This window comes from Chelonia mydas, chromosome 1, assembly GCF_015237465.2.
Source record: "Chelonia mydas isolate rCheMyd1 chromosome 1, rCheMyd1.pri.v2, whole genome shotgun sequence".
In the NCBI taxonomy this organism is placed as follows: Eukaryota; Metazoa; Chordata; order Testudines; family Cheloniidae; genus Chelonia; species Chelonia mydas.
This window is the reverse complement of record NC_057849.1, coordinates 33,524,304-33,540,589: the sequence shown is the minus strand read 5'-3', so window position 1 is coordinate 33,540,589 and position 16,286 is coordinate 33,524,304. Positions and strand designations below refer to the sequence as shown.

General features: G+C 39.0%; 1 protein-coding gene and 1 non-coding gene across 2 annotated transcripts; both read left to right on the top strand.

The window, feature by feature from the left end:
- Positions 1 to 7,127: 7,127 nt before the first annotated feature.
- LOC102940155 (collagenase 3) lies at positions 7,128 to 16,083 on the top strand. Its single transcript, XM_007057352.4, has 10 exons — positions 7,128 to 7,427; positions 7,520 to 7,761; positions 8,924 to 9,072; positions 9,171 to 9,296; positions 10,521 to 10,682; positions 11,300 to 11,417; positions 12,243 to 12,376; positions 12,738 to 12,897; positions 13,693 to 13,796; positions 14,932 to 16,083. Exons 1-10 carry the CDS (start codon positions 7,305 to 7,307, stop codon positions 15,030 to 15,032), a joined length of 1,419 nt encoding a protein of 472 aa, XP_007057414.1. The 5' UTR covers positions 7,128 to 7,304; the 3' UTR covers positions 15,033 to 16,083.
- TRNAK-CUU lies at positions 8,033 to 8,105 on the top strand. Its single transcript has one exon. It is a non-coding gene; the product is annotated as a tRNA-Lys (tRNA).
- Positions 16,084 to 16,286: the final 203 nt, after the last annotated feature.

The following is a 16,286-nucleotide window of genomic DNA, read 5'->3' as shown; positions in this document are numbered from 1 at the left end:
CATGACTTATGAGGAGAGGCTGAGGGAACTGGGATTGTTTAGTCTGCAGAAGAGAAGAATGAGGTGGGATTTGATAGCTGCTTTCAACTACCTGAGAGGTGGTTCCAGAGAGGATGGTTCTAGACTATTCTCAGTGGTAGAAGAGGACAGGACAAGGAGTAATGGTCTCAAGTTGCAGTGGGGGAGGTTTAGGTTGGATATTAGGAAAAACTTTTTCACTAGGAGGGTGGTGAAACACTGGAATGCGTTACCTAGGGAGGTGGTAGAATCTCCTTCCTTAGAAGTTTTTAAGGTCAGGCTTGACAAAGCCCTGGCTGGGATGATCTGATTGGGGATTGGTCCTGCTTTGAGCAGGGGGTTGGACTAGATGACCTCCTGAGGTCCCTTCCAACCCTGATATTCTATGATTCTATGATTCTACTGTGATTGCCATTAAAAAGTCAACAATTGCCAAGAGATACCACATAGTTAGCACAATACATTCACTGCTGAAGCAAAATAGAAACTATAGTAGCTCAGAATCTAGAATGGGACAGGAATTTTTTAATGAACTGTTTTCCTGTTTAAAAAAAAAGGTCAAATTGTCAAAACCAAAACTGTTTAAGGAAAAAAAAGTCAGTTTTGATGAATTTCTCAACTCAAATTTGTTTTTCAAAAAGTTTCAAAATTGTTGAATCAGCCTGCTTTGACATTTTCAGAATGAAAAGTTCTGGTGTCCCAGCTCAAAACAACTTCTTGTGTTGAACTGTGAATTAATCATAGTAAAAAAAATAACTTGTACAAAAACAAAAAATGGCCAAAATAAAAATGAAACATTTTGAAATGATCGAAACAAAACATTTTGATTGATCCAAACTGAAATGTTTATGGTTTGTCAATGTGCAAAAATTTTGGAGATTGAATTTTTGTCCTGATTCATGATGGGAACATTTTTTGAAATCTCAAATGTTTTCCAGGGACAGGAAAACCGTTTCCTAACCAGCTGTATTAGATACCACTGACAACTGTCTGCAAGTGAAATGAGGATGCAGTGGTTAGACCAGGACACTAGAACCCAAGTGTCCTTGGTTCTATTCCCAACTTTCCTTGGCTCTGGTGCTGCAACTGGATTCCCATAAGTGGGTGGAGCCCCATTAAAATGACACAGATGCAGCTGTTTGCCTGTATAATTTCAGTTGCAGGAGCACGGCCCTTATGTGTGACCTTGGGCAGGCTACTTAACTGCTCCATACTTACTTTTACTCAGCTGCAAAATAGGCCTTTTACTACTTTCCTATCTTACAGGGATGTTAGGAAGAAAAGTGTTACTGAATGTGGTGAGCTAGCCCTAAGTATTAGAGATGTTTCTATTTTAAAGTTAACTTGCTATAGCAGAGGTTGACAAAGTGGCCTATTCACTTCTATTTGTTTTTCTAAAGTTCACTGTTTGCCAGCTTAGGGTCACATAAAAAAAAATGAAGAAAAAATATGCCTTATAATGCTATTTTGGGCACTGAAGTTTTGGAATAAATCAAAATATGACACAGCTTCATTTATTTTCATTTGTTTAACTTGTTTTGAAACCATTTTCTTGGCACGGTCTTTGCTTTTGAATGATTAGCACTTGAGTGCTTGTTTGGGGTTAATCAATCCCACCATCTCTCTTCTCTATGTCTTTCTGGGGGAAAAAAAGATTCTTAGTGAAAACTCCTACCTCTCAGCTTCCTGGAAAATGACCATCAATTCCACTTACCTTACACATGACCCCAAAATACGAGAATTTCAGAAATTGTTGTTAGCATATTGGTTGTTAGCACATTGTTCAGCAATTTGGCACTCGCAACACTTGCAAAATCATAGAATCACAGAAGTGTAGGACTGGAAGGGACCTCAATAGGTCACCTAGTCCAGTCCCCTGCACTTAAGTAAAACTAGACCATTCCTGACGCGTGTTTGTCTAGGTAACAGTCTGTGCTGGCGTGTTTGTACTGGGTGAAATTTACCTGTGTGCAAAGGATCAGCACAAGGCCTGTGGCCCACTCAATACCCACCTTAAGCTTTATTTCACAGCCCTCTACACAGGATGTTTTTAACATTAATAGTGGTGTTATCTGTGATCAGCTGAACCTGTGTGGATAGCATTTTATACTCCACATTGTCAGGCTGCTTTGGTATCACTGCAAATAATTGCCAGTTGAAAACACCAGCGCCTAACAGCATGCTTTACTGCTGTGTCAGGTTAAGGAACTGGACTGGGACTTAGGAGAGCTGGGTTCAATTCCCAGCTCTGTCATGGAATTTCTCTCATCTTAAGTCACATGATCTCTCTATGACTCACTTCCAGTTCCTCCAATCCCTTGTCTGCCTTTTCTATTTAGATAGTGTTTTCCCATTAGTGTCTAGCAAAAGAGGCCTGCACCTCTGTTGGGGCCTTGAGCCGTGAGGGTAATAGAAATAATGATAGTAGTACAATCCGTGCCTGCATTCCTTGTATGTCCAAAATTCCCTAATGAAAACAACTGGGTGTGCGCAGAATGCAGGATTCAGCCCATGGCCTGCACATGAGGTGGCTATTATAAATTATCTTTTATGAATCAACTTCTATTTTAATGTTCTGAGAAATTTTTGTTTAGTGTTTGTGATAAAATAATTACATACTCAAACAACCTTTCAGCCTATCCCTTTTCTTTGCTGTGTCTTTCTACCCACAAGCAAAGTTTCTCTTCATTTATGGATGTTGCCTTTAAATAAAAAGGACCAACATTTATTATGCAGAATCTTCTGTTGGGTGGATTGTTTTTCTTATTTGTTTTAATATTTAAAGTTCAAAAAGATACCCCCTTTCCTTCTATATTTAACTTTATACCTTTTAATACATGTCTGAATAAGGTAAGGTGTTTGCCTAGAAAAAAAATCATTCCCACTGTAATTTTTTCTACAAATAAAATGTCTGTGCCTTTGGGCTGTGAGGCCTCAAGGCAATTATTGAAAAGGCCTCCAAAACAGAGTCTTTAGAAGAGTGCTTTCATTATGGACTTCAAGGTACTCAGGAGCCTGTAACTTTAAAACACTCATTAAATCATAGAAATTAGAGATGGAAGAGGACTTTTTGGCTATCTAGTCCATCCTCCTGCTAGTGCAGGGCAGTCCTTGACAGTATAGTTACTGGTGTTTTGACTAGTCTCACCTTAAATATCCGAAGTTCAGGGCTTCAAACCGTTTCCTTGGGGGAATGATACTACAGTCTAAAACTGTTCTCTTTTCTTAATTTTGTCGATTTGTCCCTAAATAATTACTCTCCCTCCTATGTTTATAACCTTCAAATGTTTGTAGGTGGTTATCTATCCTCACCTTTAAGCATCACTTAGCCAATCTATACTTATTGTAATAACTCTATGATAGGGTGACCAGATGTCCTGATTTTATAGGGACAGTCCCAATATTTGGGGCTTTGTCTTATGCAGGTGCCTATTACCCCCCACCTCCTGTCCCGATTTTTTACATTTGCTATCTCATCACCCTTCTCTATGACCACCTAGGAATTTGCCGGTGTCACTATGTTGCACACCATGGCCACTCAGAACTTCACTATGACAATGAGCATAGAAATTGTAGCCTTCTATGCCAAAAGCACAGGCTTCTACCCAGTGCTTGATCTGTGCCAGGGCTTGCGTGAGCTGAGCCCTGGCACCTCTAGGTTTGGCAGTTCATAGTCCCAGCACCTCTATGCTTGCCATGTCAGTTAAGAAAGTAAAAAAATTGCTTGAGCCCCGGCAACTCTTTCATTACAAATTAAGCACTGGTCTTACCACCTGAGCAAGAAAAGAGTTGATATTAGCAGCATAGAGCCTAAGACACACAGTGGGCCACTTCTAATTCCAGCCTGTAGTGGGCAGTGGTGCACAAACACTCCAGCTGTTCCATTACATACTCCCTTAGTTAGAGGAAGCTAATTTCAGAGCATCTGGGATTCACAGTAGTTTAAATTATTTCTGGATACTAACACGTATCTTTGAGACTACTTAGGACTCAGATTTGCTGCTGTTTCACACAGGAGTGATGCTCAAGAACTTCACAACAACAGTTGGGATTGAATTTAGTAAAAGGTTACTTTGGAAGGTTATTTTAAGCACTACAAGGCAGATACTCAGGTGGGGTTAATTGTCAGAGCTCTTCTGATGTCAGTGGAGTTATGCAGATAATACTAACTGAGGATCTGCCACTACCACTTAATCCAGTTAAAAGCAATACCACATATGTCAGTAATGCAATATTGAGAATTGACTGACCCAGGGTTTTTTTAGAGGGAAGGAAGTAGGAGATGTTTAAATCATTATTGCATCCGTTATTAGAAAGATTGTATGCCAGAATTTACAATGTTATTACCTGTGATTTGCCTATTCATTGAGTTGCCAGCTATACGATATGTGGCCTGAATGTGAATGCAGCAATGACCTGAAATGCATCAGTGTAGGGTGAGGAGTAGGGGCTGGGCAGAGCACCAGAACTGAGCTGCCAGTAACAGCCAGGTGAGAAGGGGCAGAAGAGAGGGGATGAGCAAAGCAAAAGAACTTAGCTACTTATTGCTGATGTTGATGCATGAGAGGAAAAGAAACTAGTGTAACTGTCACAACCCAGAGGGAGTTTGCAGATGCTGCAGTTAGAAAAATTATCTTTTTAGTGGCAAACTGAATGAGTTTGACAAGGAATGAATGCAACACAAGAATGTGAAACCCCACAATCCTATTATGTCAAAGTTCCTTCTTAGCGTAGAACTGTATTTTAAGAAGAGATAAGAATTTACTGTCCTACCACCACAGTATCTGAGTGCATGTGGAAGGATCTAAAGGTGGACTGGATAACACTCACCTGCTAACTGGGGCGTGTAACTAGAGATCCATGGAGTGGCGATGATGCCAGTATCCCTCGCCTTCCCCTCACCTGTGGGTGATGGAAGGGGGAAGAACGGGAGGGGAATTTGGCTCCTCTTGATTTCCCTATTTCCCTTCCCCCTCCTTCCCTGGGACAGGGTTTGGCTTTAACTGGGTCTGAGCTTTGAGCCTGTCCTACCTGTTCCCACTGCAACGGGATGACTGGGGTCAGGACAGACTGACCCACTGGCTCCCACTTCCAGAGGCAGGGAGAGGAAGAAGAGGTTCTGCCCACTGCTGGCTTGTAGCCATTTTAGCTTTGTTCCAGCATCAGCCTTTCACATCCTTATTTCTGGAGTTCTTGGGCTGCTGGGGACTATACTGATCACCAGATTTTATGGAGGGTCTGAAAGGGATTTTTTTTCCCATATGGGAAAATTGAGAAATGACTGTGGGATTTTTTCACCTTCCATCTGGCATCTTGGACGTCCGGGTTAGGGATTTACATTACATTTGTCACAATGTTGGCAAACTCCAGTGCGGTTGGTGCGTTAAGAAAGCGTCAGATGTGAGGTCTCTGTAACCCAATGGGCTCAGAGCACAACACTGCATGATAAGAGGGTAAACCTTCATGGCTTACCTCTCCTAGCTCCAGCATGGAGGAGGGGAATAGGTTGGGACTCTGATTGCCTGTCAAGGCAGGCCTGGGCATGTAGAAGGGAATTGCGCTCAGACCCTCCTAAGGTTTGTAGAAACCAGGGCCCAGCTAAATTCCACATTAGAAGAGCCCTGCTGGGTAGTCCAGGGAGGCGTTTCTCATTGGCTAATAGTTTAGAAAAACAGAGGCCTCCACATTAAACCATACTCTGGTATATGTGTTTCATCGCTTCAGTATCCACATCAGCATATTAGAAAGGGAAAATCCTGCATTTGTAGGCGAATGGACAAGATGATTTAATAGGGGTTTTCCATCTCTAATTGCTATGACTATATTTAGCACTGGCTCAAACTTGCAGTTAAATTAGAAACTTGGCCAAATAATCCAGCGCAAAATTCCACTCACTTTCATCTATTTTTGCAATTTGTCATCACTTGATAAAACATTATTTGTCATTTGGGCAACTGGCTGAATTTTTACTCATTTAGCTTCACTGGCTCCTGTTTCATCAATAGGCTGAATTATGCTGAGACGTGTTGTGTAGTAAGTATAAAGCTGGGTGAGGTCTCTGATGAAAGATCAGATTAAATGAAAGTGGTGGGTAAATTTCAACACTGACAGAACCTTGATCTGACTTACAGGCCAGTAGGAATGTAATGTGATGTGGACAGAATCAGTGATGGTAGCCAGTCTGTATTTTCCAAAGTGCAGAATGAGCTTAGATTGAGTTGACTTTATAGAGAGAAGGAGTAGCCTCAAATTCAAAAATACTGTAGCATTCACTGCTGCCATATTACCAGTTTCACTACATCTTGTGCTTTGTAAATTAACATAATCACATGCTTCTATCATGCTTTGTACACAAACAGAATCTACCTATCTAGGCTTTTACACAGCCCACATGACAGTAGTAACTGTGTGCCTAATGGACCTATGATGGTATCCCATTTAAATTATATTATTCTTTTTAAGGGAAGTCAGATTCCATCAACTGGCCATTTTACAGGCTCATATTTGCCATTGATCAAATACTTCTCAAAGGCCAGCATTTTCAAAAGTGAATACTGATTTTCAGTTGCTGTGTTTTCAGGTACATCTCAGCTCGGTAGCCAAAACCTGAGTCATCCAAATCCATTTCTGAAAATGTGTCTGTAAATGATTCTGATCTGTACTGAGACCCACTACTATCACGATTCCAGCAGCAAAATTGTTGTTAGAGTTTTAGACTAAAAATGAAAACAAACAAACAAACCCCAAAACAGGAACATGTTAGTAATATAATAAACTCCACATTGTTGTTGTCTTATGAATCAAGATGGTAAGTTTGCAAAACAATTGATGTGCTAATGAATTACTATAGACATTAAAATTATGCAATTATTTTACTTTAAGACAATCCATCTGTTCGCAGAGCTTGTCATATAGTGTCGCTTTGTCTGACAAAATAAAAGGAAAGTAATTATCCTATCAAAGACGAAAAAGTAGGTCAGTGTAAGTTATTGCAAAATAATGAAATAATGCTGAGTTGCTTCTACACAAAAATTCCCACAGCATCTGTAAATATGCTGAGAGCATGTTTATATAAAGATATAGTTTCTAAGCCCTTAGTGGGACCACAGATGCCCAAACCAGGACTTCTTGGAATGAAGAAATAAACCAGCTGTGTAAGCATCTTTACTTTGCAATGACAAGGATGTTCTAATTTGTCCACAAGAGATGACTCACCAGTTTAGGTCTATAAAAGTAAAGGTATTTACACTCTAAAAAATCAGAGTTTCAGAACCCAAGAATTCAGCATGATGCATCCAAGCCTTGCAGCTGCCTTCCTTTTCTTGCTGGGCTTGTCATGCTGTTTGACACTGCCTATTCCCCATGAAGACAGCGATGAATTCACAATGGAAGACCTCCAGTTTGCAGAGGTACAGTATAAAATCAATCTTCACATATTAAGGTCGGCTGTTTGATTGCCTTTGTTCTTTGGAAACTGGAAATAATATTTTTTTTCCCCTAGCGCTATCTAAAGACACATTACAACCTACGTTCCAATCCTGCTGGCATAAGGAAGAAGAATGCCAACTCAGTGGCAGCCAAACTTCGAGAAATGCAGTCTTTTTTTGGGCTGGAGGTGACTGGCATATTAGATGAAGAAACATATGAGCTGATGCAACAGCCAAGATGTGGTGTCCCCGATGTGGGGGAATACAACTTTTTTCCTAGAAAACTAAAGTGGTCAAAAAATAATTTAACATACAGGTAAAATTATAACATTTAGTGTTATTGTTTCTTATTTTCAAGTTATCCTGCTATATAGTTGTTCAACAGCCATTATGTCGTATATTAGGTTGACAAGCTCAGCAAGAACAAAGGGTAGTCCAGACTTTGTAAAAATCTCATGTTGCAGTTTTAAAATCTATATGGCCCTGATCCAAAGCTCATGGAACTCAATGTGAGTCTTACCATTAACTTTAGTGGGCTTTGGATCAGGCCCTATCTAAATTTCTTTAATGAACTCAGTTATCAGTCAGCCTGGCTAGCTCAGTTGGTAGAGCATGAGACTCTTAATCTCATAGTTGTAGGTTCAAGCCCTATGTTGGGCATTTGATTGTGCTGGGGGAGGGATAGCTCAGTGGTTTGAGCATTGGCCTGCTAAACCCAGGGTTGTGAGCTCAATCCTTGAGGGGGCTGTTTAGGGATCTGGGGTAAAAATGGGGGATTGGTCATGCTTTGAGCAGGGGATTGGACTAGATGGTTTACCGAGGTCCCTTCCAATCCTGATATTCTATGATCACAATATGATACAATGGTACCATTAAAAAGTCACTATTTGCAGGAAACCAAAGAGTGATAAGAAAGAGAGAGGGCTCTTTTCCCTATGTATTGAATATGGAAATAAGTGGTATCTCTGATAATGCTATGTAGTAAACTGTTAACAAACATTGTTTTGTAATGGTGACCGTTGTATCTCTTCAATGTCTCCTTGATCATGTATTGTCTCTCCAGAATGGTCAGGTGCATGAGATATTTCATATCTCTTCAAAATATTTTTAGTAAAATATACTGATTAAAGTCCCATATTATCTATACAAAATATCTTAATAAAGAACAAACTTTTTGTTTTCTGGGGTTTTTCTAGTGCATATAATAATGGCAAAAAAACCCCAAAAAACACACCCCAAATCCCAAACTGTTAGGTCATTATCTTTCTGAATGATACTGGTAGATGGAAATGTACATTTTTATTTCTGGAATACTGTACATTAGTAATCCAATTCTTTGTTCTGAGGTAAGTGCACTTTAGGGATAGCTTTTGAGAAATGGCTGTCTCCCAGTCAAAAGTAGGTTTTCATACAGGTACATTGCAAAGTTCCTTGGACCTGCAGAAAAGTTAATTGAAGATATTTTATCTGATTGATAGAATTGTGAATTACACTCGAGATCTGACACGTGCTGAAGTGGACAGAGCATTCAAAAAAGCATTCAAGGTTTGGTCTGAAGTGACACCACTGAACTTTACTAGAATTCGTAGTGGCACTGCTGATATCATGATTTCCTTTGGAACTAAAGGTAACAGAGAAAGTTTACTTTTTGGCAGTTTAATTACATTTTCACCTGTTTAAAAATGAGATGTAAATGCTGTCGGTATTTTAAATATTGCTTTGTAGAACATGGTGACTTTTATCCCTTTGATGGACCTTCTGGATTACTGGCTCATGCTTTTCCTCCTGGACCAAATTATGGAGGAGATGCTCATTTTGACGATGATGAAACCTGGTCAACTGATTCCAGAGGTAACCTGTTCAAAAGATCATTTTAACTAGAGCTGGGTGCATTATTTGTTTCAAATAATATTGGCTATGAATTTTGTCCTTTTTGGATAGCAAATCATTCACAATCTCATCCTGATTTCATAAAATGTATTTGCTATTCAGAATATTTGCCAGATACTTTGGATGGATAATTTTCACCCTATATGTTGTTTGTAAACAGTTTGCTTTGACTGTTCTGTAGTTGTTTTTTATTATTCATGTTGCGCGATTGGTTACTGAAGTCACAGGGAGCTGTTTTTAATCCCAGATTGTAGATAGGAGTATGGTACACGTCTTGCATGAATTATGGACAAAACAATTATTTGTGTTAAAATTTGGAATTTGCAACTCTCTTCTAGAATACCTGTCAGTTGTCTGAATACACCAGAATAATGAATCACATGATCCATGAACCCAGAGAAACAAGGCAGTTTGGGTTTTTTACTATTCAAATATCTCATTGTTTCGCTTGCAATTTGAGGGTGTCCAGCTTGGATCTCAGACAGATGGTGTTACCCCGCAGTAGAGCCAGTGGGAGTTGTAGATACTTACCATATCTGAAAATCAGGCCACTTTTATGAAGTTTGAAAATATTTGCCCTTGTCTGCACAAGGAGCCATTTTTGAAAAATGGATCCAATTGTCACTGTTTTTTTCAACTGCGGACACTGTTTTTCAGCACTGTGTCATCTAGCTTTGCTGGGAGCAGATTTATTTGATCCAATGCTGGAAATAGCATTGATGGTCAATGGACTACCTACACTAGGGATGGAATCCTGGCAAAACTTCCATTAACTTCATTGGACTAGGATTTCATCCTACAATTTCCAACATTGCTAAGATGATTGAGTTGAACTGGAGTTGGTGATAGTGGGAAATTTTTCAAATACAATTTAGTGTAAGAAAAAACTTAAAGGGCTCAGGCTATTAGGCCCTTACTCAAACAAAATTCCCATTGTCTTGAATGAAGACAGCAGGATTGGACTGTGTATCTCAGCATCGCCATCTGTAAAATGGAGTTAATAATATTTAGGGTTAATTATTTCATGTATGTTCACTTCTTAGATGATATAGAGATCTATATAATTGATTTGTATCATCAGTGCAAAAAAGACATTGTGAAAGAGGATCAGGCAATAAACTGCATTCAGATACATGTGTATATTGTTTTAACAAGTATTTTTACGTTTGCTTTGTTTTCTTATAGGATACAACTTGTTTCTTGTGGCTGCCCATGAGTTTGGTCACTCTTTGGGACTTGAGCACTCCAGAGACGCGGGAGCTCTGATGTTCCCTATTTACACCTACACTGGCAACACTGGGTTCTTGCTTCCTGACGATGATGTGCAAGGGATCCAAGCTCTCTATGGTTTGTCTTCCTTTTGCCATTTTATCCATGTATCTTGGAATTACATGTTGCACTGCAATTTACCTTAGGGTGAGCAATCTGCTGTTGTTGTTCCTATTGCTCAATGGTCACTACCATGGTAAATTAAGATAGAAACCCTGGATCCTGGGAACCAGGCCTCAGGGTCAGAAGATATCCACATTTAACATTCAGGTAGAAACTGCACAGGTGATTGCTGCTGGCTGGTTACCTGCTTTAGTGGACTTAAGGTCTCTGAGCTGTCTCCCATGGGAGGGTGATCAAAGACTATGAAGTAGGAGAAACAGAAATGCCCATAGGGGAGACCTTGGGAGGAAGCAATCTTCTCAGAGGCCCTAAAGACATGGTGTCAATGGCACCCATTTAGTTTTAGCCGCAAATATCTTTGCAATGTAACTAAACCCCAAAACATAGGGACATGATTTGCCAGAAGAAGAATAAGAAGGGAAACTGAATATCATTAGTCCAGACAGTTTGTCCTTGATGGTTGTATTCATTCTGGCACTGGTGGACTCTTCAGTGTCCCATTTAGTACATAGTTATCTTACATGGAAGAAGAACAAAAGCAGTCAAAGCTAAGTTATAATTTACGGTTACAGGTGCAGGAGACAGAGATCCCAACCCCGAACACCCCAAAACTCCAGAGAAATGTGATGAAAATTTGTCACTTGATGCAATAACAGAACTTCGAGGAGAAATGATGATCTTCAAGGACAGGTTGCAATGTGTGGTTTACCTATATGCTTCTTTTGCTGTAGAGGGCCCAGCCAACTCACTACTAGAACTACACTTGGTACAACTGAGAAAAGAAACTGGCCCAAAAACCTTTTTAATTTCCATTACTTTATCGTTTGTTTCTGAAAATATAATTGATTAGATCTTTTTCTATCTTCCAAAAAACCTGCTATATTTCTCCCTTAGAAGTTAATCTCTTTTTCTAAGCGCAACTAAAATAGGTTGTAAAATCAACAGAAATAACTGTAAGGGCCATACAGCATTTCACATTTAAGCAGCCTTTATAACATAAATATGGGCTTGACTCCCTGTCACACTGGTGACAATCAAGAATTCCTGGAAGTCAATGCAGTTAAATTGATGTGAAACTGGTGTGACTTGGGCTCAGTCTCCACGTGATCAAGCAGACATACTTACTGGTTCATGGGATTGCACTGGATTTTTCTCTAAAATTCAGAAACTATTTAATTTTCTGGGCAAAATTGCACTGCACGCAGCAATCTTATGTGATGCACTGCCACGTTTATCTGTAGTTTCTCTTCTTAAGGAAAAAAGGTTGGACAAAATGAAATCAAGACATCGGTTTGTTCTCTTCTGTGAAAGTGTTCATGTTATGAATGAGCTAGGTAGTCTGAACCATCATGGCTAGGAGAGGAGGTGGAGGTCTATAAGATTCTTCTTGAATTAAAATGTGTTCCACGTTGTAGAAAAGACTGAGAACCCAAAATTAGTTAATATTTGTGAAACACTGTGAACATGATATCATAAAGAAGATGATAAAAAGCCCATTTTCTCTTTCTGACTTAGGTTCTTCTGGCGCCTACATCCTCAGGTGGTTGACGCAGAACTGGTGTTAATTAAGTCATTTTGGCCAGAACTTCCAAACAAGATTGATGCTGCCTATGAAAACCCCATGAAAGATCATGTGTTCATATTTAGGGGTAAGCCTTTTGCAAATGGCAGAAAAGTGGAAGTATCTTAATCAGTCTCATTGAATAAAACTACTTAGGGTTAAATCTACAGTCCTCACTCAGACAAACTTCTATTGGTTTCACCCCAGGCAATACTACAAGATCTTCAATGGGCTAGAGAGTACAGAATTTAGACTAGAAGGTTAGGTCCTCATCTGGTGTAACAGCTTCATTTTACACCAGGTGAGGATCTGGCCCCATATAATCTAAGTCACATAAAACTAATAATGTCAAATAATAACAATGTAATAATTATTGCTGGGTTTTACTCTTCTAATACCTTTCCATTGATGCTCATAAAAGATTAACATTTTGTCATCATTATTTACAGGCAGGAAATTCTGGGCTCTGAATGGCTATGACATAGTTGAAGGGTACCCTAAAAAAATATATGAATTGGGATTCCCCAGAGAGATGAAAACAATAGATGGGGCTGTCCACATTAAAGACACTGGCAAGACTCTCTTTTTTACTGGAGACAAGTACTGGAGGTATGTTAGAGATTTATGAGTTCTTATTTTCAGTTCTGCCAAGCTTAATTGTGTGCAAAAGGGCCAATTTTTTGTTTATTTGTTTCAGCGTAAACACTTATGGCCTCATGGATCATATGTTTTCTTTCGTTTCAAAGTTTTATAGGGATAACAGCTCTTTAGAATGTACCATAAAGATTTAAGTAACAAAATTATATAAACACTTAAGATTAAATTATGACATTCAGCACAACCCTGAGAAGAGGGTAATAAGAATTTATCCCCAGGAGAAACTGTAACTCAGATATACCTCTTAGACACAATTCCTTCCCTGCTTCCCTCTTCCTGGATATGTGTGGCACCGGGTTACTGCTGCCCTAAACAGGCAGCCAATATGACCCACTTTGTTCTAGTTTTCTTGTGCTGGCCAATGAGTTGGGTTTAGAGCCAATGTTCCATCCATCCCCTGACAATTTCTGCCTACCTGCTCCAGTGACAGACATGCAGCACCATCACCCTTATATACCTACGTACAATCCATGTAGAATCTAGCCTTTCAATTCTGTAGTTTATTAACCAACCTTTAAAAATTTACCTTTATTGTTCTTGTACCAGCTGAGGTTGTGTTTCTGGTATAAGGAGGCCTGGAGGATTGAACTTATACTCACCATTTCATTTGGCATAGACAATCTAGCGACTTCCAGCCACTTACAACTTGGGTACCTTTGAACAAGGTACCTAAAGGTGATAGGACTTTTGTCAGATTGCAAGCCATGCAGGTTCATTGAATTTGTATTTTTTCCATGTTTAACATAGCTATGATGAAGAAAACCAAGTTATGGAAAAAGGCTACCCCAAACTGATAGAGGAAGAATTCCCAGGAATTGGCAATAGAGTGGATGCAGTCTACCAAAAAAATGGTATTTCTTCCCTTTCATTATTATCATTAAAGTGGTCCAAATTCAGAATTCCCAGCATTTACAAATTTCCTTCCGTCCCAAAGCAAAACAAAAAGTTGAAATTTTCCTGTGAAATGAAATTTCTGAAAAAAATTCATTTTGGAAATTTTGAAACAACCTTATCCCATTCAGTTTAAAAATATTTCATTTTGATCTTATAGAAATGTTAAATTTCAAGTAACATAATCTATGAAAATCAAAGCAATAAAGTTGAAACAAAGAATATTGATCTTATAGAAAGGAAATGTTTAAATGATTTTGTCAAAATTTTCAGTGCAATCAATGTTCTCGTGATATTCATTCAACATTTTCTGATAGAAAAGTGTTCCATTTGAAAAGTTTCAGCCAGCTCTAATCACCATGTATTATTTCCTGATATTTTAAATTGTTTCCTTCCTTTTTGATAGGAACACTTGTCATTGTACAGTGCTTTATATATTTTCAAAAGAGTGAGTTTGGTGGGCAGGTTTTAGGATTTTGTAGGAGGGAAACTCAGAAAGGAAGAAAAGGAGGACTTGTGGCACCTTAGAGACTAACAAATTTATTTGAGTATAAGCTGTAGCTCACGAAATCTTATGCTCAAATAAATTTGTTAGTCTCTAAGATGCCACAAGTCCTCCTTTTCTTTTTGCAAATACAGACTAACACGGTTGCTACTCTGAAACCTGTCAGAAAGGAAGGTGAAGTATCTTTTCCAGGACCACCCAACAGGTCTCTGGTAAAACCTGGGTCAGAACTCAGCGACAGAACTCTACACAATGTGTCCATGTCTCTGAGACCAGACTATATCGTCTTTAAATAGCATTTGCAAATCAGAGAATTAAATAAATGAGTAACCACATGATTTTCACAGGCATGTGCTATGTACAAGAGAAGAACCAAGTTTCTGAGCATCCCAAATATTGACCGTTGGCACTAATTTAAGAGCCAGAATGAGGCTAATTTGAAAATTTAGCTCAGAGTTTCAAATAGCAAATCATTTTGCTGAATAGACTTAGTCTGAAGACCCAGGATTTCTTTTTATTTGAGTAATACTTTTAACAAATGGCATTAATTTCTGCTTGCAATTCCTTTTAACAAGTCTTTTCCCCCATAGGTTACATCTACTTTTTCAACGGACCACTGCAGTTTCAATATAGCATCTGGAGTAAAAGAATTGTTCGTGTCTTGAAAACTAACTCCATGTTCTGGTGCTAATCGCTTTCTACTTGGGTACCATGCTGCAGGCTGTAGAACAGCCTATAGCAAATGGAAATATTATTGTGGGAATAGGGATTTATAGAGAATGATTCTGTGAACAAACTCTGTTTATCTACCACCAAAGCTGTACTGTATATATGGGAACTATATAGCTTATGTCAGTCTGGAACTGAATTAATTTAATAGGCGGAGAGAAGAAAATGATTAGCATTTCAAGGGACATTAGACCATTTAAAATCAATGCAGAACTAACCCAGATCCCCCTGCAAGATGCTGAATGCATCCTGTGAGATCGCAAGTACAAACAATTCCAATAATTTGAGGGTGCTGAGCATCTTGCAAGAGGTTCTTGGTACCTCTTAGGAACAGAGCAATGGTGACTGCTATTTAAGTAATTAGGGCTAATCCTGCAGTCTGTACTTTAGTAAAAAATCCATTAGATCATTTGGGGATTTCATGCATGTAAAGAATGGGTCAGGACAGCAGGACTAACACCAGGAGTGTGGAGACACCAGCTTAAGATATTGGAGCTATCGAATGTGGAAATGTTTTCATACTGGCATGTCCCCATGGAAACCACTGACCATGGCATCTTTACAAGAAGCCAGAGTGAGGATGGTGAAACAGCAATGTGCCTAAACTAGGCTCAGAGGAAACCACTAGCCTGAATACACTGTGTAAACCAGGAAGAGATGGCAAACACCAAGAGTTATGAGATACTCAGGGAAGGCGGCTGCAATCTAGCACTAATATAGATCAATTGAGAGCACACCAGGCCTGATCCACCCTTGCTGTAAACTGATGCAGCTCCACGGATGTTCACTGGAGTTATGCTGACTTACAACAGTTAGAATCTGTCAATCCACTTCAAAATAATGTTAAAATTATGCCGTTTGGTGTTTTAAGTCAAAGTTTTTCACCCACTTGATATTTATTTCAGTTGTTCCAGTGCCTTATGAGTCCTCTGTTTTTTCAGTCAACTCAAACAATGCATGACTATGATTACTTTTCAGCTTTAAAAGGTATTAAATAAACTGAATGAATTAAAGCGAATTTTGAGTCTTATTCATTAATATGGACTAGTGCATGCCAAAAAGGCAAAAGAGAACCTCGGTGTTACGAACACCGGTTATGAACTGACCAGTCAAACACACACTTCATTTGGAACTGGAAGTACACAATCAGGCAGCAGAAAAGAAAAAGAAAAAAAAAAGGCAAATACGATACAGTATTCTGTTAAACATAAACTAC

Excerpts from the sequence above, each read along its gene's own strand:
- LOC102940155 (XM_007057352.4), top strand. The coding sequence starts at position 7,305 with ATGATGCATCCAAGCCTTGCAGCTGCCTTCCTTTTCTTGCTGGGCTTG. Across the intron at positions 9,297-10,520 it reads CTGGTCAACTGATTCCAGAG|GATACAACTTGTTTCTTGTG; the intron begins GTAACCTGTTCA and ends GTTTTCTTATAG. Across the intron at positions 10,683-11,299 it reads AGGGATCCAAGCTCTCTATG|GTGCAGGAGACAGAGATCCC; the intron begins GTTTGTCTTCCT and ends TTACGGTTACAG.